The sequence below is a fragment of the Pituophis catenifer genome, unplaced genomic scaffold, assembly GCF_029215685.1.
Source record: "Pituophis catenifer annectens isolate HBS135680 unplaced genomic scaffold, rPitCat1.0.hap2 SCAF_1, whole genome shotgun sequence".
In the NCBI taxonomy this organism is placed as follows: domain Eukaryota; kingdom Metazoa; phylum Chordata; class Lepidosauria; order Squamata; family Colubridae; genus Pituophis; species Pituophis catenifer.
This window is the reverse complement of record NW_027256881.1, coordinates 187,456,743-187,482,252: the sequence shown is the minus strand read 5'-3', so window position 1 is coordinate 187,482,252 and position 25,510 is coordinate 187,456,743. Positions and strand designations below refer to the sequence as shown.

Here is a 25,510-nt window from a genome sequence, read left to right as displayed (position 1 = left end):
AGATAGATAGATAGATAGATAGATAGATAGATAGACAGACGATAAATGATAGAGACAGGCAGGCAGGCAAACAGACAGATGTAGATAGACAGACAGACAGACAGACAGAAAAGCAATAAATGATAGAGACATGTAGGCAGACTAGATAGATAGCTGATAGATAGATAGATAGATAGATAGATAGATAGATAGATAGATAGATAGATGGATGGATGAGATAGATGAGATAGATAGATAGATGAGATAGAGAGAGAGAGGTTGATAGATATAAAGATAGATACGGAAAAGAGAAAAAAAAGAGAAATCAAAGTTACTAGAAAATGCTCTCAATGTTTCATAAAAGAATTATTTCTTTTAAGAGACCTTCCTTACTTACCACATTTCATTGCCCTCATTATTAAGCAATTGTTCCAAGAAAGTTGGATGATCTCATTAGATTTTGCAAAATGTTGCAAGATTTTCTATTCTAAAAGAACATGATAAAATTAAGAAGGACTTTTGAAGCCCTCTGCCTCTATAACCTTTCCCCAAAAGTGGGTGAGCTGGATAAAACCTGAATATGAAATATGAATTTAAACTTAAATTAATTATATATAATTAATAATATTACTCCTTTTGTATTTGTTTCCTTCTTCTGTTATGATAAAAGCTACAGTTCACCAGCAACTGAACAAATATAGATATAATCTCATAATGCAATTCACTTCTTTCTCTTCTTAAATACTGCTAATAAAAAGTCTATTTTGTTTTAAACACCTATTCTATATAACAGTACTATCACTGTCTCAGTGATACTCACTGTAATACTCACAGTGATACTCATTTTAAATAAATCTGACATCTTCTGCATCCTAATTCCAGCTTTAAAAAAAAGTAAGGTCAATTGTTTACATGTCATAATTCTTTCCAGATTTTTTTTTTAAAGCTGTATTTAGCCCCATTTATATTGCTAACATCAAGTTGGCTCCATTTTCCAAGTTTTGTAAACTTTGCCTGTTTCATATTAGGATGACAATGGAAAACATGAAACATTTCTTTCAACAAGAGTCCCTTCTTAGATTTATTTTGGGTATGCATCAACCAACAGGGATTTTGGCTGCATTTATTGAAACACAACGAACGAGATGCCTTTCATATTAGCTAACAATCTGATTCCATTTTCCAAGATTTCATGTGGAATGAGTGCTATAATATTGTTTGGGTAAATCTAACAGAGAGACAGTTGATGTAGTGGTTAAGGCACTAGGCTAAAAACCAGGAGATCATGAGTTCTAGCCCCGTCTCAGGTGCAAAGCCCCTGGATGACCTTGGACCATCCCTCATTTCCTCAGCCTGGGAAGCATGCAAGAGCAAACCACTTCTGAACTCTTTACCAAGAAAACTGTAGGGACAGCAGTCACCAAGAACCATCGATAATTCAAAGGCACTACACATACAAACAATAATGCCTCATTATTTTCTCCTTAGGTGAGTAAACTGTTATCTGCATAAATAGATAATGTCTTGCCATCCTATTAGAAGACTAATATGCCTTTACAAATACATTTTCCTGCTATTATATTTCAATGTTTCTCTGATTAGTTGCAATGGTGTATCTCAAAGGGGATCATTGCCAGGTGCATCTATGGAGCAGGGCAGGATGGGGTGGGGGAAATATCAAGATTAAAGTCTTGAGTTTACCATTGAAGCCACACCCCTTAAAAATGTGCATGTAAAAAGCATCTAGGTTTAAATTACACAGTCATGGCTGTTGACAGACAATATGAAAAAGAAAAAAAAGAAAGAAAGCAATACAAAGCATCAAAAGGGTCACAGCTGTTACCTTGATTCTTTTGGCCTTCTACATGGATGGTCTTATGCACTGCTCAGCGGGTTATAGCATAGAGCTGATTAAACTGTGTCTCATCAGGATGAAATAGCATCCAAAATGAAGGGGAACTTTGCAAAGGAGGAAAAATCAAAGCATTATTCCCAGAACAAAAATATCTACCCTGTTTCCCCCAAAATAAGACATCCCCTGATAATAAGCCCAATCGGGCTTTTGAGTGCATGACAATAAGGCCAAATGCTTATTTCAGGGTTCAAAAAAATATAAGACAGGGTCTTATTTTCAGGGAAACACAGTATATAGTATAGTTCTAGGAACACTGGACTACCTTCTTCTTCTGATTATTTCCATTGCTTCCATGATTGGGTGCTGAGTGTCCAAACAATTTGTTCCCATATCACATTCAAATACAACCCAAACTCAACAGAAAATCATGTTTTATATAGCTAAACATGGTTTTTTTTAGATGGTGGTGCTATTAATACATACACTTTTCTATATCTTGTATCTCTATGTTGCCAAGTTTCTAATGATCATGAAGAGTTTGTCCTAATATTACTTTTTACTCTTACTCTTATCATGTATTCAAATTATGTTTATACTTTTACCTGTTATCTTATATATGCTTGAAAAATAAAAATAAATAAATAAATAAAATTGAAGACAGACCCTAACCACCAACAGAGAAGGCTGATTCAGGATGTTGAGAAGGCATGAACTATGAGCATTCATGTCTTAAGAGAGATTGTTTAGAATGTGTAGGTTCTTGACTGTGAAAAGAAAACTTAAGGAACAAGTCTGTATATGGAAAATTTTGGCAATACAAAACATTGTATTGTGCAACATTTGATCCATTTACTTGTGGAAGTCATGGATGTACCATGATATATTAAATGGGATTCAACATGGTTTCCTTGATGTCCTTGTTGTAGCATGTAGTTTAGGGTAATAGACAAGTGGACAGTGAACAAACTACCATGTTATTTTCAACAGCATTGAATGTAATGGAGAAATTCTTAAAAAAAGTATTTGGATTACTTTCCCTGCTAGTACTATCAGCAGTCAAGGTGTGGTGATGCTACTGTGGAGAATTTAAAAAATGTATCTCATCTTAGGTTAGTGTGGCAGAATATCTGTGCACAGAAGATTCCAAGTTCAAATCCTGCCATTTCCAATTTTTAGAAGGAGATAGTCTGAGATCTTAATAAAAGTCTCTTACTTGGAAATAAAAATACTGGGCTGTGAGGTCAAATAGATCTGCAATATTTCCACTTGGACCAGAAGCCATGTTAAGACACTGTGCACTCATGCCTAGGCCAGGCAGCTGAGATCAGCCTTCAAAACTGCCCTTACCATCCCTCAAAGGGATGGTGCTATTTTAATGCTTTGAAATGTGATCCTTCCCTCCCCTAATATATTTTGCAAAATACCTTTTTTCAATGCTTTGCACAGTCCTAAGGAACATGATAGGAGGCCCAGGAGTGTAGTTGTGGGATTACTAACAGCTAGTTCATATAAAGTAGCTTTTTCCTGATTGACCAGCAATGTATATTTACATTCCAATCCTGCTTTCATCACACCATTCACTTTCACCTAGTTCTCCATTAATGGACACCGTAATAAATATGTGAAGGTTTATGGGTCAGCGAATGTGTCCAAGATCAGAAAATGTCTATATCAGAGGTGGGTTTCAGCAGGTTCTGACCAGTTCTGGAGAACCAGTAGCGGAAATGTTGAATAGTTCGGAGAACCGGTAGTAAAAATTATGACTGGCCCTGCCCCCATCTATTCTCTGCCTCCCAAGTCCCAGCTGATCGGGAGGAAATGGGGATTTTGCAGTAACCTTCCCCTGGATTGGGGTGGGAATTGAGATTTTGCAGTAACCTTCCCCTGGATTGGGGTGGGAATGGAGATTTTACAGTATCCTTCCCCTGGAGTGGAGTGGGAATGAAGATTTTACAATATCCTTCCCTTGCCATGCCCAAGCCACGCCCACCAAGCCATACCATGCCCACCAAGCCACACCCACAGAACCAGTAGTAAAAAAAATTGAAACCCACCACTGGTCTATATCCTTCATTTTATTTTGTAATCAATAAGTTTAGATTGCTAGATTGCTTTATTATATACCAGAAATGGTTGCCTGGGTTTTTTTCACTGACTTATAAGCTTTGGAATCATTAAGATCATTGATAAATTAGCCAAAATTAATCTTGGGTCACCGATAAAGTTACTACTGGCAGCAGCAGCCTGAGATAGACCAGAAACAAATTTCTTTCCTATCTGAAGATATAGAGATAGAGAGAGAATAGAATGCACTGAATAAAGTGAAACAGCTCCATAAAACTCCATTCCATAAAAATGTGTAAGTTTTTTCTTCTTGGCAGAGAAAAATACCATTCCCCTACTCCACTCTATTTTTCCCATAGTTTTTCCTGCTGACTGGAAAATATATCTGGCCAAACCAGACATCAAACAGGTCATATTTCTTACTTGAGCCTTCAGATTTGAGCTTCTAGAGCCTCAAATTGGAAAGACATAAATCAATTAAGATTGGAAAGATATATCCCACATTACAACAGCAGCTTTCTTCCAACCCTTCTTTCCTCTGTTCTTCTGAGAAAATTCCCCCCAATGTATTTCTGGAGCACCCCCATAGAAGATTTAGACATTGCTCAGGGGGAAGAAAGGGTGGTTTTCATCACAGGGGCTGCCAGCCAGCATGCAATGCAAACCATAAAAACAGTGCACTGAATACAATCTCATTTAATCCAAGGTTTTGGTTTGAGCAATGATCATAAGATATTCCTGGCAAATTTCCAAGCACAAATGTAAGGTAGAGCTTTCTTGTATATGTACTTGTTCCTGGAATTGGCATGCAGTGATCAACTACCTCTAAATATGGGTTAGGAGGCTATCCTTTACAATTGCATGTGATGATGGTCATTAAGTGAGACAGCTTTGCTTAATGGCCCCCTAGAACTAGAACTAGAATCAGAATAGAGCTGGAAGGGACCGTGGAGGTCTTCTAGTCCAACCCTGTACCCTCTGCTTTTCCTGATGCAGCCATTAAATGAATGTCCAGGACCTCCCAAGGCCTCTCCTGAGGTACCCCATGCTCTGCTTCCTCCTCTTTGTGATCCCCTCCATCCTTGCATTTATTCCCACCCAACTACTGAGTCACCTAAGGAAACCTGCCCATCATAGCGTCTGAAATGATAGCAATGGTGCTGCCCAAATTTAGGTTCCCTTAGGTGACTGAGGGGCTGGATGGGAAGTAGGCCAAGACCTGTAGGGATCCAATGGGATTGGTGGGACATAAGTGGGGGGGCTGCTGCAACAGCCCTATGTTTAATTGTAGACAACCACAGGGGTATTGCAGTAGCTGTAACTTTGAAACCAGATCATAAGTAGTTTTGAGGGGAGGGGGTTGTAACTTCAAATGTTTGTTAAGCTACCAGTCACAAGTCAAATCAAGTCACCTATACTAAATTGCATAATATTGTTACCTTTTAAAGTAATTCTGAATCGTTCGTATGTCTCAATGTGTTTTCTAAAGAAACTCCATTAATACTGAAGCAATGTTGAATGTACTTGTGCATCTTAATCTTGATTTATGTGCATTTCACTAAAAAGTTGTTCTACCTGGCATTTGCTCCTTTTATTGCTCATTTTTACAAATCTGCTTCTTTGATGCAGTGTTCTACTAATGTTTCTGTAGGGTTCCTCAACCATAAAAGTTGGAGGCAGCTAGAAAATGATCATTTGGCTTAATGTATAGTCAGCTGGTAATCACTCCAATCAATTTGTCAAATTTTCGAGCAATCAGGTGTCAACTGAAAGGCATATATGTTCCTGCCTTCTTAGTGTAGAAAATAAACAGGATTGCCATCCTGACATTCACAAATTCATAGTTGTGTGAGGGCATTTCCCTGACTCCATCAAGATTAATTACAAGTTAATAAGCATAGGGCTAGAAGCTCAGAGTGCTGAAATAGAGTCTATTTATTCCAGACAATAGAATTCATCAGAATCTCCAAATCCCAATGATCACAGATTGATGATTTAAACCATCTTCACATATTGGAAATGCCAGATTTGCATTGCCACAGCAGGTTGTGAATGTGTTCTATTGGCTATGCTTGAAGAGAACCATTGCTTAGAGAAGTTGGCTCCTGTTCACCTGGAGAGATCCCTCCTTCGGTGCACTTCAAAAGCACATTAATTAGAAAATAATCCACATTTACCCCAGAGGTGGGATTCACTTACCTTTGCTACCAGTTTGCAAATGTGAGCGAGGACGCGTACGTGCTTCGCTTGCACACGCCACCTCTGTGTATGCGCACAGCCTTTCGTGCTCACGCATTATGTCTGGGTGGGTGGGCGGAGCCTCCCACAGTCGCCACTACCAGTTCACCCAAACCGGACAGAACCGGCTGAATCCCACCCCTGATTTACCCCCACATCTCTCCCCTACAATGCTTGTTGCAGTTGCTTGAAGTGTTGGGGAAAAGCCGAGAAATGTAATTGTCTCATTAGCATGATACACTTTCCTTGACTTAAGCCATAGAGTAGAAGGACTCAGACTTTCTACTTGCAGAAGGTCTAAGCTTCCTTAGAGTAACTGACTGGAGGATGGAGATATTTTCACAGATTTCTCCCACCTCAGTCTTCTGGGCCCGCTTCTCCTGGAAAGCTGTTCCAGTGGATCTATGGAACATTATGTCAGATGATGCTGAGGAGAAGTAGAAAACAATTAAACTTGTTCCTCTTTTTTGGAGTGGAGTGTCCCCTGACTTGAACTTAACCCATGGAAAATTTGAATAAGAAAATTTGCTCTTATGTTCTCAGACAGCTTTGTCGGACTTTGGGCACCACTATAATCACTATAAAATGTATGTTGATGTTAAATATACTTTTGGATAAAAACTTAGGCTCACCTTTTTGTTTCTTTCCCATAAAAGACAAATTTCTTTTTATGTCATCAGCCTTTCAAATTTTTCATAAGCACCAATTATTTCATTTGCTTCTACAAGCATGAAGCTAAGCAGTATGAGAGTTGAAAGAATATAAATCTGTGAGCAGCCTACTAGAAAATTGGCGTCACTCATATTTAGTCTAACTAATAAATCAAGCACAGAGCTGCATAGCAGAGAAACATTTTTTTGGATATATGTTATTGAAAGCATCATTTGCGACTTGCATGGAACAAGTTTCTGGCACAAATACTTAATGAATTGTTCCCAAAACAAGAAGGATCTAAACTTACTTACATTTAAAATGAATTTGGAATCATGCCCATTAACTAAAATATGTGAAGAACCAATTTAATGTTAAGATTAAATTGTTTATTATTTTCATTTTTACATTTTGATCAGCAGAAAGTGTTTCTTAAATAATTCAATTATTTAATGTATATGTTCTTCTTTACCTTTCTTAGCAGTCCAGTACTAAGTAAAAATGCTTTTCTTTTTACTAACAAAATAAAACAAACAGATTCTGCATTGTGATTGTGTTGTTCTTATGTTGACAGATGATGTATGATAAATCAGAAGATTCCAGTCAACCATGCTTGGGGGGCGGGATATCCTTGCCATTACTCTCCATATTGAAGTAAATTTCACTGGAATCAACAGAATTTCCAGTTGAACATGTTTATCCAAGTGTTAGGCAGAAATCCAAGTGCCAGGATTTGTTTGAACTCTGGTATGCCCGCATAGAGGGTTAGGCCATAATGGAAAGAATGATGTACAGCTGTGGGGAAAATGCCAGGAAAAATCTCAGCGATGTAAAATGCTTTATTAGAAATCTTGCAGACACCCTACAGTGATTTCTAAAGGAAGAGATTTCCTTCTCAGTAAACATGGGTAGAATTTCAAATTAAACCCTGTCAAGCTCCCAGGTTCTGTCCTCTACAGATTTCTCTAGGAATATAGATAATCAATCTCAGCAAACCTTACTAAACTGACATGCATCTAATCAGGAATATAAGAACAGCCTTTTGGGTCAAATCAAAGGCTAGCTGGTCCAACCTCCCATACGTTGCAGCTGCCAATCATATTCTATATGCAGATGCCCATGAGGGCAAGATATACCATTGGTCCCATTGTCACTGGTTTATAATATTTATTTAATTATTTCTTTAGCATATTTGCATGCTGCCCAATCTCCAGCAACTATGTAGATTCCTGATCCTGGAAGTACCTTAGAGGCATTAGCTCTAGGAACCTTTGCAATTCTTATCTAAATTACTGGCTATTGTTACATTCTATATTGTGCTATCTATTTTTGGCTATCTATTAATTGTGTAAAATAAGGTAAGGTAAGGTAAGGTAAGGTAAGGAAAGGAAAGGAAAGGAAAGGAAAGGAAAGGAAAGGAAAGGAAAGGAAAGGAAAGGAAAGGAAAGGAAAGGAAAGGAAAGGAAAGGAAAGGAAAGGAAAGGAAAGGAAAGGAAAGATGATAAGATAAAGAGATGAGATGAGATGAGATGAGATGAGATGAGATGAGATGAGATGAGATGAGATGAGATGAGATAAGATAAGATAAGATAAGATAAGATAAGATAAGATAAGATAAGATAAGATAAGATAAGATAACTTTATTATCATTTTTTTACTGTGAGCACACTGGCCCACATTAAAAATGAAATTCTGTTGCTTGCTCTCAAGAGAAAGTATATATGTACCCAAACACATACATAACACACATATACACATCATATATACTTACATAAATATATGACCAAGAGCCTTGGTGGTGCAGCAGACTAAAGTGCTGTTAAGTAGCACCAGCTGCCTGCAATTACTGCAAGTTCGAACCTCACCAGGCTCAAGGTTGACTCAGCCTTCCATCCTTCCGAGGTAGGTAAAATGAGGACCCGGATTGTGGGGGCAATAAGCTAACTTTGTATAAAATAGAACACCGCTTAGGGGGGGCCAAAAGCCCTACTAAGCAGATATATACAAAAGTATGAAGGCTATTGCTTAACGCATTGTAAGCTGCCCTGAGTCTCCGGAGAAGGGCAGCATATAAATCAAACCAATAAATAAACAATAAATAAATAAATACATGTGTGTGTGTGTGTGTGTATAATTTATCTATATAGTTAAGATGATATATTATATATCTCATTTTGATAAGTCTACCCATTATATTAACAAAGTTAAAGTCCAAAACCAAACATTTGAAACAGGTCTTAAATAAGCATTTACTCTTCTTTCATACATTGATTGACCATTAATTCTCACACATAGGCCTTGAGAATATTGCTTAATCTAATCAGCATCAGGTTGGTGGCATATGTGTGTTGCAGATGGGATATTTGTCTACTGTTCTAAACTTGTGCCTACAATCTAGCAAAAATGACCACTGAAAGTTTTGGAGTTGCTACACCATTAGTTTTTAATCAGGCCATTTAAAAATCTTTTAAAAAAAGATTTAAAATTTGAGAGTTAATCATTACAGATTTTTGCTTCATTAATTAGATTGCATGCATTTCTGACAAATCATGCTCCATCTTAGCAATGAGGGAAAGAGATAATTCGATAAAGATACTAGGTAAAGTCAATCCCTGATTGTTCTTCCCACTCACCTGATGTCACAAGTCTTAGACATGGTTGTATCAATCTATTAAAAAAAAAAACCCATGGGATATGGGAGTTTGTAAATGTCCAAGCAAGGAAATTAAGATGGATCAGAGGATGACTTACATAAATATATCAGAGACAGAATTAACACTGCAACATTGCAGCATCTGTTTGATCCTTGCTCCTCTCTTTCTGAATCCTGGGGGTTCTGTCAACATACAGTCCATGCATAGGGAATAATATTAGTCCATGTATTCTCCCACCTCTTTTTCATATTCACTACCACAGTTAAACTAAAGTGATGGGCCAGCCTTAACATTTCTATTTACTAGAAAGCAAAATGGTGAGGTGATACCCTGACTTCCATTCTGCCTTGCCAAGGTAAGGCAGAAATGGCACAGTATCAACTACAGTTCCAAATAATATTAGAACTTGTGGTTCACTTTGGAAGGACTAGTTTGTCTACCTTTTTAAAAAAAAAACTAAAAGATTCTAGGAAATACAAATTGAAACTGGACAGGAGAGTGTCTGGTCTGGTGGGTGCCAAAAGAGACTCCACATTGCCTACTCAATGTTGATCAGTTAAGTTCAGTAAAATGAGAATAACTTCTTGCCTGTTTTCTGATAGCTACTGTGATTTGCTGAATTCTTTGTTTGTGTCTAAAATTTCTCATTTGCTAGCTATCACTTCCACTTATCTGTTGGCAGCTCAGAAGGATGAAAAATCCCATCATGCGTAGGTTACCTATAGAATGGTAAAGAGGCATCTATTTGTCATCTTCTTGTGATAATACCTCTTCATGTCTCCTCCTAAGTCAGCATGAGCAAAATGTTTCCAGTTTCCTGCACTCAGCACTTACCTAATTGCCCCCAAATTGAAAACATGCTGTATTTTGGCTCAGCAACTCAGTGAGTTCATTTTGAGAGTATGCACTGCTCTGTTTTGACTCTTAATATGGAACAAATGCATTAGCTTTACTTGTAAACATTGCCATAATAACTAACATAGGTCTTATGCAGAAAACTCTGAAGAGACATATATTTTAATCTGGTTGTTTTGCTTCATACATTAAAAATTCCACCATTAATAATATATACATAAACCTCTTCCAAGATTCAGTGGCAACTGACATAAATTGATGGGCAAATGTGAGATAGTTTCCAGATATCCCAAAACTATAGATCCCTCTGTCCACACAATTCTGCTAATTTACAAGTCCTCCTACCTCACATATGGTACATAAAATAACATTTTGGTGTTTGCCAAAGAAAACATACTTACTTATTTAAGCTTCTATGTTACTCAATTCCAAATAGCTCTTACTATAACAAGCAACAAAACACATACTAAAAATCACAGCCCCTAACTGTTTCAAGACCCCCTAATCTTTATTGTCTCCAAGTGCTGGCCCAGAAAGCTGCAGTTTCATGATTTTTTGGAAACCAAGAAAAAGTTGGGTGGTTCAAATATCAGTGGATAAGCTATTTCACAAAAAGGCATCATTTAGAAGGCTCAACGGTAGATGACATTACCTTGAGCGGGGAACTTTTAACATGTATTTCCCAACTCAAACCAGACAGATAGGTTCAACCAGAGAAAACTTGAAGATCTCCAAGTCTTGAGCCTTTAGAGGTAACTACTAGCACCTTCAACTGTACCCAGAATTCTCTCTAGCTACTGTACTACACAGAGAAATATTTGATGAGGCAGCATATTTGTCCTCCAGCATTTACCCAAATCACTTCCATTTTTCCTCCAGTCATTTCCCTCTAGATCGATATAATGATATTTGGGGAAAACTTGGGAGACAGAATGAAGAGATGCTGCTAGGAAATGGTCAAATAAGAAACACTATAGTCCACAGGAGCCTTGGTAGTACAGTGGTTTAAAACACCCTGTTATTAACACAGCTGCCTGCAATTACAGCAGGTTCGAATCTTACCAGGCTCAAGGTTGACTCAGCCTTCCATCCTTTCTAAGGTAGGTTAAATGAGGACCCAGTTTGTGGGGGCAATAAGCTGACTTTGTATAAATATACAAAAGTATGAAGGCTATTGCTTAATGCATTGTAAGCCGCCCTGAGTCTTCGTAGAAGGGCGGCATATAAATCAAAATTTAAAAAAAAAAAAACAGCTGCACAATGGAAAAAACAAGAGGCTCAAAAGGGGCCCTCCCAATGTTCATGGGATGTAAAAAAGATGGCAGGAGAATTTGATTTTAGACTTGTAAGATCCTGTTCATGTAGCCCTACAATAAAGTAGAAATAATTTATCTGGTCGTGTTTCCTGTCTGATCTACCAGTTAAGGCTGACACTTAACTCATTTCACAATGGGCAAATTATCTAATTGGGCATCTCTACCTTGATGTTTTTGAGAAGGAGAAAATCCGATATTTAACATCCTTATAAGAAAAAAATATAGATTTCTCTCTTCCTTTTGTTTCTTAGGAACTTTGTGTTGTTTCGTTAATGAACAAGCTAAAATGTGGTTTTTCAAAAAACAAACATCGCTCTGTCACACTATAAATATTTTGTCACACTGTAAAGTTCCTTTAGTGGCATGCATAAAAGTGTTGGCATTATATCAAACATCATTCATCAGTATTTTTATAGTTATAATGTATGCTGAAGATGGCATTTAATTTCGTTGTACGAGGTGCAATGACAATAAAGTAAACTAAACTAAAACTAATGAAAGCAAACTTCAGTTCTGATTTTCTTCAGTTTGATGTAAGGACAGCAAGTCTTCCCTGGAGAAAACTGTCATTAAATACTCAGGAAATGCTATTTTAATATGCTACATAATTCTTCTGATACTGAAAATAAAAACAAAAACCCTTCCCCTTCTTTATGTTTTGTGAAATGTCTTCTAGATGTTCAATAACATAATTTATTTATACAAAAGCTGGCAAGCAATTCCCATCATTATTTAAAAAGAAAATTATATACAACAACTTGGGTGATACACAGTATGCCAGGAATAAAGCCATCCATCCTTGATTTCCCTGAAATTTCCAAGTTAGAGCACACAAAGGCCCTATTCCAGCCCCCAAACTGGAAATTAGTATCCTGAGATAAATGAGTATAAATCTAACAGACTCTGTATTAGTTTGTGGACAATGGGTTTTGATCTGTTTTGCTGATGTTTATACTTCCCTCCCTAGGTGACTTGTACAACCTATGATGATGCAAAAATGACCAAATGTGTGGTATGACATTATGATGCAAGTTTTACCCCTCATTTTTGTATGATATGGTGATACAAGCATGAAAAGGATGGAATTTCACAAAGATAACACACATTTTATTTTCTGTTCTCCCACTCACCCTACCCAAATGCCTGGGGCTGTCCTTTTCCTTTAAACTGTGAAATCATGGTTGATAAATCAAGCCTGCAGGAAGCACCCTTCACCAGTTAGGCTCCTGATTCCTTCCTTCAGTCCCTCCGGGAATTACTAAAGCAGTCTCAAGCAGGAAGCTTAGATAGGCCATCCAGATGTTGCTGATCTACAACTTCTAGAAGCCCACCAACATGGTTAATGAGAAGGGAAATTGATAGTTAATGAGAAGAGTTCTTCATCTCTCATGATTCATCTTTACAACCTGAAGAATTTCCAGATTTCTGATCCCACAACCATTTCTCACATAATTTATCATACTCTGATTTAAGCCTTCTTCCATGGTTGCATAATAAAGTAGCCATTAAATACAAAGTAGTTTCCTGTTATCTGAATACACTTTGAAGTCTCCTTCTTACAACAGAAAACAAAATAAGTCGTTCTTTAATTGTAATGTTCTTCTTTCGTCCTTGCAGCCACAAGTCTGGAAACAGAAAATTCAGGTTGCAGGATTGACTACCCATTGTTTTAAAAACTTTTGTTAGCTTAGTTGTACCCAGGAAAGAACTGTAGATATACAAAAGACAGGCCATTACATTACACGGAATCAACACAAAGATGCACATTTTAACCTAGCAGGGTTTTTTTCAGTTGGCAAAAAAACCCCAAAATGGAAGATTCTCCTGGAAAAAAGGACTCAGTATGTTACTTTTTCCAAAAGTTTCAAAGATTTGTAGGTCAGCACTTCCAGTTTAGTTCGTAACTAATTTAACAATATCCAGCCAGTTTGAAGCAAACCCTATGTCATTACAACCAGATGTTTCTACAATGTTATTTTTCTATCTAGTCAATAGTGCCACCTCCTGGGCAATAAGAGAATGAAATGAAACATTATTGAATTTCCTTCTTTTTCAGTAAAGGTAATTTTTAATTTAACTTTTTTTTTTTTTAGTTTACAGAAATAAATACATTCTCTGGGTCTGAAAATCTGTTTTTTTCCAAGAGTTTCTTACTGCAACATTCCTAAAACTTTTATATGTAGGCTCTACATAAGTTTAATAGCCATTAAAATTAAAGTTTTATGTATTTATTGCCGTCATTTGACATTGTTTGGATTTTATATAGGCCAAGTTGTCTGGATTTTAGGCCAAGCCTGGTAACATTACTTTCTTCCTTACCACCATGAAAAGAACTGGAAATATCTGTATGATCAAAGGACTTAACTTATTTGGGAGGAGGTTGCTTATTTCAAACCTATTTTTAAACAAGTATTTAGGAAGAATTCCTGATTTCCATGCCCCTTTTATCTGAGCAAGTTGAACCTGTTTATATTAAAATTCTATCTACTGAATTCCAGTGATTTCTGTTATGGAAGCCAATGTAGTTTTGAGCTGCACCAACAGAGGGTCCTCCTCATAGCTTAGCTTTGCTGTTCTTTGTTTTTCTTCTCTCCTATTATTATTATTATTTTCTCTCATTCCCTTTTACAAATAAGAAATGGAGGTTATGAAAGACTACTTTAGTCATTTCCTGATTGGGGTCAGGTGTTCAAATTCAACATCTTCTCTGCCTGATAACTTGAACTATAGTAGAATTTAATCATAAATTTCTTAGTTCTCCCTTGCTGGTCATAGAAAACAATCAATCTGTTGTTCTTATTTTAAAGATCATAAAATTGTTTGGAATAAGTTAAATATAAATCTTGGACCTTATGTGTTAACCATGTTAAACTATAGTGACAATAAAGGGTAAGCATTGGGTATAAGTATATTTAAATGTTAATCTAAGAAGATATATATTTATACTACTTTCATTCTTCAGTGAACATCTACATTTCAATGTTAAGACGTTTTATTATCTTAAGCTCAGTGTCTTTAACCACTAAGCCATCATGCCCTCTTATTAGCATTTTTAACAATGTGGAAATGACTAAAATGATTTGTGTCAAGATGGTTGAGCTGAAAACCTCTAGTCTTTCCTGAAGGGTCACACACAAGATTAGTGCACCATTTCTATATAAAGGTATTAAAGTAATAGTGTTAAAATCTGTATGTATGTATGTCGGCTAGTATTCATAGCTTTGCCCAGGCAAAGCTATTTTGATTTTGATCTTTAATCTTTCAAACATCTTTTCTGCTATCTAATCTTCCCGGCTGTATAATAGCTTGTTATCTGATCATTTCCAGCAGCAAAGAGCAGGCAAAGCATGTGATGAGGCAGCCATTGCAATCCACCTCAGATAAAATCTATTTATTTTGTGGATGTTTTTATGGTTTTCATGTTTTTAAATTGTTTTATAATTTTAGAATTGTAAACTGCCCAGAGTCACATGCTTGAGTTGGACAGCTATAGAATTTGATTAAAAGAAAGAAAGAAAGAAAGAAAGAAAGAAAGAAAGAAAGAAAGAAAGAAAGAAAGAAAGAAAGAAAGAAAGAAAGAAAGAAAGAGCTATCACAAAATGATGAATTTCTATCTGGTTTCTTCCTGAAGAAAGTTCATCTGTGGTGATCCAGAGATAACCCTTCTCAAATGGATTTCATTTTTGGGGAGGAGCTCTTCCTACCCTTGACAAGTGAAATCCATCTATCCATCTATCCATCTATCCATCTAGCTATCTATCACTTATCATCTATCATCATCTATCATCACCTATCATCATCTATCTATCTAATTTAGAGACCACCCATCTAACTGGCAGCACAACATTGGGCCGTGTGAATCTTGAATGATCTGGCCCCATTGAGCTAAATGGTGTGAGTGTCCCTCTCATAATGGCGCACAATAACATGAGCAAGTCTAGACAAATCTGCATCTTCTCTAGGAGTATATTTATTGCTAGGGAGCCTGGCTGGCTCTCATAGCAATGACTAATAAAGTCTCCATAGAATCAAGCTGAATTCTTGGTGACTTCATGCATGCTCATGTAGTTTTCTTGGCAATGTGGTAGACATGATTTGCCTTTGCCTACTTCCAACCCCTTTTTATATTCCCCAGTGTATCCCACAGCTCTGGCATTCTCTGGTGGTCTATCTTCCAAGCACTAACTAGGCCAGGCCAATTTCTTCTTCCAAGCCCAGGGTCAGCCAGGAGCTGTGACCAACTTGAGCATTATAAATGACAATGCATTTAATTTTATTCTCAAGGACTGACATGTTGAATACGTTATAAATAGAGCATTTAGCAAAGTCATAATTATAATTTGCTTATGTTTTATTATTACTTGCTGTTCTTTTTTACTATGATCAATGTAGTGAAATCCAAGTAATTAATATTTCCTCTTTCTTCCTTTTTTCCCCTCTCCTATCTATGTTTTTCCCAGTTGTTTTTGGACAATGCAGCCACCTTGGCCAAAGTTATTCTGATCGAGACGTGTGGAAACCAGAACCATGTCAAATTTGTGTATGTGACTCAGGAACTGTTCTTTGTGATGATATTGTTTGTGAAGACCAGGAGTTACAATGCATAAACCCAGAGATTCCATTTGGAGAATGTTGCGCTGTTTGTCCAAATCCAACAGAATTACCTGTAAGTTCCACATCTGGATTTACTTGTATTTTCAGACCGTTTCATATCAACATCAATTCTGCCTCAGTGCTTAGATGTAAAAGGGTTCCATCCTCTTGATTTCACAAGATACGCTTAACTTTAAGAGTCAAATCTTTGGGGCTTGAACAAGATGGTGCAGAAGCAGAGTGCTATTGTTTTTGAGCTTAGCTGCCCTAAATATTTTGGTGCTCTTTTCAAAAGATTTGGACACTGAGTTAAAGAATGAGATATTAATGTAGGAAAGGGCTAAATAATCTGAACTACAGGAGAACAAAATCTCCAGGGTGCTTTTTTCCCATAGATCTACAGTCTATTATCTACTAGGGGACAAATGTTGTCTGCTGGAAGACTTTTCAAATTAGACTAACATCTGCATACAATCTGTTTTTGAAGGCTGCAGGTTGCCCATCCCTGCTCCAAAACCACACCTCACAATCCAGCAGACCATTTCATGGAGGCCCAGGAAGGTTCACATCCTTCCTTTTTGTATATAACAGAGACCTCTGTCCTTCCTGAACAGAATGCAAAGTGCCAAAACATCCTGCAGAAAGTTGTTTTTGCAAGCCTTTCCAACCAGGGATCAACCAAGGAAGTCTCACAGCAATCTCCCAAGAATTGCTCTTTCCACTTTCCCAATGGAAAGATGCTGCTAATGGTTGAGCATTTCAAAATTGGCCTGGACCTGTTATTTAGTTGAATGCCTGGCATGTATTATGAATATTTGCTCCAGCCAAAAGACGTGGATCCAAAGAACACTAAACTCAGTCCCAAGAGAAGACCCAGCTTGTCCACAATTGATTTGCCAAGAGTAAAATTCAGCTGGAACTCTCCCATAATGCCTGGATGGTTGGAGAGAAGTTCACACAGAACACTTGGTTTCTGCTAGTTAAACATGTTTAAAATGTTTGAGTCAGATGTGAGTCAAGAAACTTTTGTAAAATGGAGTATCTCTGTCCATTTTGGCTGTACATGCATACTTTTAACTTAACTTATGAAATTATTTCATTATTACTCATATCTTTTATATATCAAGATGTCTCACTGCTTCTTTCCTCACAGTAGTTTGAAAGTCCTGTGTTAATTTTATTCAGCTATTAAAATAAAAGTAAAGTCCTATGCCCAGGTTAACATATATGGGAGTAGATTTCGCTGAATGCAATGCATCTTACTTCTCAGTAGATATATAAAGAATTGAACTATATAGGCTTCCCCAACCAAGTGTTTCTCTTTTTTTTTTCCTTAAGTTTTAAGTTTTTCTGTAAAAATACAGACAAAAGTTAGAAAACCAAGAAAAAAGAAAGTGCAAAGTGCAAAAGAGAGAAAAGTGATAACTTCTGACTTTTTTTAGTGCAGCAAAATAAAAATAGCTCAAGCTTTTAACTTAGAATAACAGAGTTGGAAGGGACCTTGGAAGTCTTCTAGTCCAACCCCCTGCCCAGGCAGGAAACCCTACACCATTTCAGACAAATGGTTATCCAACATCTTCTTAAAAATTTCCAGTGTTGGGGCATTCACAACTTCTGGAAGCAAGTTATTCCACTGATTAATTGTTCTAACTGTCAGGAAATTTCTCCTTAGTTCTAGATTGCTTCTCTCCTTGATTAGTTTCCACACATTACTTCTTGTTCTACCCTCAGGTGCTTTGAAGAATAGTTTGACTCCCTCTTCTTTGTGGCAGCCCCTGAGATATTGGAACACTGCTATCATGTCACCCCAAGTCCTTCTTTTCATTAAACTAGACATACCCAGTTCCTGCAACCGTTCTTCATATGTTTTAGCCTCCTTTCTTTTAGATTTCACAACATTTCAAGTCATTTCTGTAATAAAATCATCAAAGCCTAAACTCAAAGTTTTATCTTTTTTTAGTTCTGAAAAAAAGTTTCCAAATACAAACAAAACTAGGTAAATTCTTCCCTTTAATTAAAACTGTTGGTTTTGCCATCTCTGCTAATTTCATCATCATTCACTTTTTCATTCTGGGAACTATAAGATTATAAGATTCTCACCATTGTCAACATATATAATAACAAAGTCATGTTTTTTCAAGTTCTTTGTCCATCAAACCTAAAAGGAAAACATCTGGTACAGGGGTGAAATCTACTTACCTTCCTTACCGGCTCAGAAGTGCACATGCCTCGTACCAATATATCCATTTCATTTAACTCATTTGATTACATCTTTTGTTTTATTTGAAATTCTGGTTAATTGTTTTAATTTGCATTTGTGTTATATTTATTGCTCAGCCTAACAGCGTTTTCTTTTCCCTTCTAGTCTGATAAAGAAGTAGTCCAGGGCCCCCAAGGTCCAAAGGGAGACCCCGTAAGTTCAACTAATGTGTTCCTTTGCTTGAAAATAGAAATGTTTGAAAATACAGTAAGGATGGACAGCTCAATCTGCACTGTTTATGCAAGATATATTTGTGACGTTCTATTAACAACAACATACATTTGGTTTTTAAGGATTTTGTTTTCATTCCAGAAAAGGCATGTTTTAGTACGTGCTTCAATCCAATAAATTCATTTGTCTGGATTGAAGCACATACTAAAACATGTGTTGTTCTAATATTGGTCCCTGCTTGTATTTTAAAGATACAAAGAAGGCTGAGTTTCATTTTCCCACTTACCAGTTTGTTTTGGAGGTACTGGGATTTTTCCATATCGTACTATCTTTGTCACAGGGCATTTACTTTGACTGCTCATGAGATAGTTTTTCTGATGTGAAATAAGGCAATTGGCATGGACATAACATCAAGTGTAGCTGAAGTAGAAGGACTGATAATGTATCAATTCCAAGACAACAGGTTAATGACTTGCCTCTCTTCTTTTCTACTCTACTCAAGGTATTGTAATCAAGTGGCAGCACTACCCTTGATCTTTCATTGCAGCAAGTACATCTCCGCTGCAAAATTGTAACCATCATGGTACAAATTACCCAGTTTTCTATCTCTCCTGGTAACATAAAGTTTGAATTACCACTACAATGTAAACTGATGCCATTCACCATGAATCCTTTTTTTAATGATTCCTAAATTGACTTGGGTAGAAGATGTTTTTGGACTTCCTTATGGTCCTGAAGAAGCTGGCTTTTATCGGTGCCAGCTTATTGGTCCTACTGAATTCATTACCTGAGTCAAGCACTGATTCTATTTCTTCACCAGACTCTTTTGGGAAAGAGCTAGATGTCATCAGCATTCAGTTGACATTTATTCTAAAATGCTAAATGCTATGAGATCGAGGAGAAATCTATGAGTCAAATGACCTCAAGGCTGTTCTGTGGAGAGTAAGGAAGATTATTCTTTACAGAGTAGATGGAAACAGGAAGGCTCCATTGTCCAGGCAAAAGAGGCTAAAGCACTTTTTAAGTCCAGAATGTCCAGGTAATATTAGGAAGTGGCTCAGGAGTATACCTCCCTAATTTACTGAACTATAAGGAGGAGCAGGAGGAGGAGGAGAAGGAGAAGGAGGAAAAAAAGGAGGAGGAAAAGGAGGGGAAAAAGAGGAGGAAGATAAGGAGGAGGTACAGCACAATCATACTTGTAAATTTTATTATTAAACCATTTTCAGTAAAATGTTTTAGCCATCGTGTGGAATTGATTTCAGTCTACTTAATAGGGTTGACATGTTTCTCCCAGACTAAACTTAACAACATCTTTGGAAGGACACTGTAGTTGTGGTTCGTGGACTCCCTGGGGGCCCACAATGTCATCACAGGGGGTCCATGAAGACTTTAAGAAATGTTATGATTTAAATTTTGAGTTACATCTTGGGGGTCCATAGTGAAGAAAAGGTTGAGAACCACTGCACTATAGCATTGATATCAAAGTTGCTGAAACATTCAAGATAATCAATGGGATTGCACTCCTCCTTTATCATTCCCAGTAAAGATCGTCCAAATGACCAAGGCAATTTCAGTGCCAAAACCAACCCTAAACCCAATTGAAATATATCCAGAAAATGAGTGGATCTGATTAGTCAGTACATATGAACTGATATAACAGAAAGGGCAACTGTAGTATCCTATGATTAAAATGATTGCATTGATCCGCTATCAAGGATCTTAGCTCCCCAATTACCTATAGTTAATATAACTATATTGGAAGGGGGGGTGCACACATGCATAGGACTTCAGTGTCGCAAAATTCCTTTTGTTTAGCATTCCATGCATTGCCTAGATGAGAAACCATTTGAGTGTGCATTATATTCATTTTTTTCCATGTTTCCCCTAAAATTATATTTAGGGCTCACCTGGAACTCCTGGAAGAAATGGATCCCCTGGTATCCCAGGCATGCCAGGAGACCCTGGTCAACCTGGCCCCCCTGGAGTCTGTCAAAATTGCCCGAGTTTCAATGGAAATGTAAGTAACATTCTCTCTGTCATCTTTTCTTTTGCTAGTGTATAAAAGTTAATCTGCAATGCTTGGCATGTCATTGGTTCAGAAACACAAAGGGTTTTTTTTTTTTTAAAGTTACGGTAAAAGATGAATTAGATCAATGTTTTTTCAATCTCAGTAACTTTAAGATGCATGGACTTCAACTCCCAGAATTCCCCAGCCAGCATGGCATGGGGAATAATTAGATGAATTATTTCTATGGCACCCCTGCAAAAGTTGGAATGAACAAGGCAAGAATCATTCTGGGTGGCAAAATCTAAATGTTACATGTTTGCATGTATATAGCTTGGCAACCAGGTTTACTCTCACATGTTCTGTAGATAATACCATATGTTACTATAATTGTCTGTAGTTTACTAAAGAACTAGTTAATATAGTATATAAATAAATTTCCAAATTTATGAAGACATGGAAAGAGGCGTTCATAGCAAATCTAAATTAAAGGAAATAATCAAAGAGATATTGCTGTGGAGAACTGGAGAAGCAGTCAACCTGTATGTACCCTGTACTTCAAACCTTGAGAAATCTGTGCTTCTGGTCTCTCAGTGATTCTGAACCAAATTCAGGAAATGACTTACCATGGGATAACTATTATGAAATATTAAAAATTAGCCAAAACAAATTCAATTAAAATTTGTCATTAAAAACATTTTGAATATATTCTCTCCAGATTGATATTGTATAATAAGCTTGAAATAATACCTCCAATTAACAGGCTGTGAAAGATTGAGAAAGAAATAGGAAAAACTTTAGCAAGATCCAATCTGGGTTGATCACCAAGCTTTCAGACTCATGTTAGAGGCCATCCTAGAGAACTTCTCTCTAGTAGAGTGTATACTTTGGGTTATTCTGTGTTTTGGCATTCATAAGGTGCCTGGTTATATGTAGCTTTTTAGTTGTTGATTGGGATGTTGATAGCTGTTGTTTCCTTGTGCTGTCAAGCCCTTGCCACCTAAGTACTTGATAAACTGGTGGTAAATCAGCACTCCTGAGAACAGATGAGGGGCCATTTCCCAGGCTTTAATCACTTCCCTGACTGTTTTTGTGCCTGCTCATCCAACAAACTTAGTATCTGCAAAATTGAATGTATGTCCTTGTTCATTACAATGTGAGGCTACCAATGAGTTCGGGTCTCCTCATCTGACCGCTTGTTTGTGTTCTTGCAATCTGGTGGTTAGCTTCCTCCCCATCTGTCCTACATAGTCACAGAGGCAATCCATGCAGGGGATCCAGTAGATTACATTGGAAGTATCTTCCACCTCAAAGCAATCTTTACAATGCATCATTTGTCCTCATATGGGAGCCTGTGGGTGGTGTGCAATGCCCATTTCCCGATCTCAGAAGATGCATTTTATTGCTTCCGAAGTGTTTTTGATATATGGCAGAGTGTGCCATTTAGTTGGTCTTTACCTTGTTTCTTCCTTTCCCACCATGTTATACTGACATCTTGTAACAAATGCTTGTGGGTATCCATTCTGCCTGAATTGTTCACATGAGTACCTGCTTTCCAGTTGTTTAGCTTTCTGGGTATTGCAGTGGGTTCGCACCCTGCCATTCCATTTTCTTCTCTGTTGACAAGCACGTCTAAAAATGGTAATTGTCTAGCTGTTTTGTCCTCTGTTGTGAACTGTATGTCTGAGAAGATGGAGTTCAATATGGTAACTTTAGCCACAAACTACCAATGAATCAGGGAGGAGTTAATTAGTAGCTTACCTCATAAACAGCAGCTCAGTCTGTGTTGCAAAAGGCTTGGGAAGATTTTAAAATATTGAAAGTGATCCCACCTGAATGAACTCACTAATAAATAATGGCTGGGAGTTCCTATTGCGATTTCCAGCATGCTGTATCTCACCACAGTTCTTACATTAAAACTCCATGCTGAAGTTAATATGACTTTTGCTTTCTAGAACATGTCCTACGATGCAAGGCTTGACACAGACTGAATTGGAATTGGAAAAATTCTACCTTTCCCCATGACTTTCTCTAAACTGGTATCCTATACCCCTTTCCAGCCAACCAATTTTTCACATTTCTTCTCATTGTATATTTGGACCTCCTCAAAGATTGACATTATTTTTCTCAGCAAAGCTTGATCTCATTCCTGGAGGAATCTAAGTGGAAGCCTTTGGTCACCGAGGTGGAACAATTTCCAGCATCCCCAGCCACTGTATCTAATGGTGGCAATGCTTTGGTTCAGCAATAACTGGAATTATTGCTCACAGATTTTCCACCCATTGCTCTGTCTCTTCTGTAACTTTCCAAGCTGTTGGGATGTAAAATGCTGGGGCTTATGTTTCCTATTATAAGCCCTTAAAATAATTGGGGTTTGATTTATCCACCAGTGCATGAAGGTATGACCTGTGATTCCAAGCTGAGCTGATTAAGGGATGGGTATATATTGTGTGTGTGTTCCCAGTGTATCAATTGCTGACCTATTCATTTCTAACAACTACTTCTCTTTTCAATTTGTTTTCTACTGCAGACCTATTCTCCTCAGTATGACTATGATGTCAAGGCTGGACCAGGCCCAGGCCCAGGCGTTATAACTGTAAGATAGTAGCATGACCTTTATGCTGCTTAAATGGTTTTTCAAAAAATTGGTTTTTTTTTCTTTTCTTGCACAGGTTATCTAGCAAACAAATACTGATTTATGATTGCCTAAACATAACTGGATTAAAGCAGTATTCTTCCTCGGAATTCTGATTAGAGATACTCTTCGGAACCTCTTATCAAACCAAAGATTTCATTGATGTTTCTGCCTCACATTTTTGTTCCTTTTCCTTTCTACATTTTACAGCACACCCTCAGCTGTTTTTGTCACCTGCTTCTTTGTTCCCATGTGTTTCCTGCAATGTTTGCTCTTCCAATTCTTTTTGTCTAGATCTTTCTCCTCATTTTTCTCCACTGCAACAATTTTCCGGGCTATTAATTGCACAGTATTTGCTATTTCCAGAATGCAGATATCAATGGGTAATAAATCAACTTGCTAATTGTTTAGCATTCTTTTCACAGAAGGAGAGCTTTTTTGATTTTTTAAATTTGCAGCCTCTCTTAATAATTCCACATGATGTTCCAAAATAAAGCTATGCTCTAACCTGGTTGCAAACACCAAATCAAGGCTAAATGAGGCAATTTTGGATTAAAAAAACTCAATTAACTTGGGATGGTGCCTCTTATATGTTGGTCAATCTAGGCACAGGCTTTGAGCTGGATTGGGATGTTGTAGAAGGTAAAGAGAAGGATTGTGTGAAGGTGTTTTGATTTTTAGAAAAATCACACAACTCATCCTCAGATAAATGCCTAAAAAGTAGAGAGATCATAGAGAGGCACCTACATTTTTCCATGGTGGTATCTTTTAATCACCTGGACTTTGAGTAAGCTGCTGAGTTTTTCTATAAAAATAAAAAGCAGCATATAAATTCTGTTCACAAGCAAAAATTAAAGAAAGCAAATATTTTGACAAAATGTAAAAATGTATGTATATATGTGGATGTGTGATATCTGCATAATCTGTGAAAAGGGCAACTGATCTCATGCTGGGCTATTAAAAGTGCTCACAGCAGACTTTCCTGGTTGTCTACTTCTCTCCTATGTTGTCCATTTGCTACCGTGTTATGAATCATGAAATTCATTTGTCTTCTGTTCCTCACAGAGTTTTTCTACTTTCAGTCCATCCGTTCATCCATCCATCCATCCATCCATCCATCTATCCATCCATCCATCCGTCATAATTCATTCATCTGTTTCCAGTTGCTCACCATTTTTTTCCTTCTCACAGCTTCTGTTGTTTGTAGTCTACCGCTGGCTTCTGCATCTGAGATGTATGAACCAGAAATGCCTTCTTCTTTCATGTCTTTGGTTGATAAGTATCTGAGAGGTCCTGGTTTTTCATGGAAGGGGTTTTGGGGAATGCATGGCCAGAAGGACCACAGCAACCAGATGCCTTCCAGATATGTTGGACTGCAACTCTTGTAATTTCCAGATAGCAGTGAAGTTATTGAATTTGATATTAAATATCACTGCAGAGCATCTAGCAGAGGAAGACATCTATGGTCATATCCTTCCAGTGGGACTGTATTTAAAAATAAAAAAAATTAAAAGACCCAATATTGATTCCTATTTATATTTACTATAGCTTTTTTTTTAATGGATCCAAGAATATGCGACTGCAATCAAAGGTTCTTCTCCTGCATTTCCCCTTTATAAATCACTTCCATTGGGATTAATGGAGCTGTTTGCAAAAATTCAAACTACCTGAGTTGTTGGGCATATAGGGCTCTGGATGAGCATGAATGTATGGAGTCCTGCATATCAGAGGTCTCCAACCTTGGCAATTCCGTGGACTTCAACTTCCAGAATTGTGGAATTCTGGAAGTTGAAGTTCACAAGTCTTACAGTTGCCAAAGTTAAAGACCCCTGCCGTAGATGGTTCAACAGAGTTACACCATAATTCTAGGGCAAGCAATGACTTTTAATATTTCATTGCTTACCAAGATACAATTGCTTAACAAGAAGAGATGAGAGGTCTAATCATCTAATGAATCCTAATGAGTTATAAAGCTACCTTACAAAATGAAATTAACCCATTTTTTTTCACCATAGCAGTTCACTGGAAGAAATATTTATTTGCCCTTACATCTCTTATATCACTGATTTCTTTCTTTATTATTTTTAACTAAACTGTAATTCATAGAAACTATTCCAGCTCTCAAATATATATATTATTTGTGCTTTAAGAAGCCAATAGGTTTTAATCTTTCTTCCCTGAAACAATTATAAATAATGAATTATCTGTTAGTAGACTACTTAAAGTATAACTAC

The 25,510-nt window shown here is 37.1% G+C and overlaps 1 protein-coding gene across 1 annotated transcript in view; it reads left to right on the top strand.

The window, feature by feature from the left end:
- COL3A1 (collagen type III alpha 1 chain) overlaps nt 1-25,510 on the top strand; it is a 71,905-nt gene that overhangs the window by 7,927 nt on the left and 38,468 nt on the right. The window contains exons 2-5 of the mRNA XM_070940720.1: nt 16,073-16,278; nt 18,571-18,618; nt 20,537-20,653; nt 23,172-23,237. Of these exons, the coding sequence (XP_070796821.1) occupies nt 16,073-16,278; nt 18,571-18,618; nt 20,537-20,653; nt 23,172-23,237 (437 nt within the window). The remainder of the gene's footprint in view (nt 1-16,072; nt 16,279-18,570; nt 18,619-20,536; nt 20,654-23,171; nt 23,238-25,510) is intronic.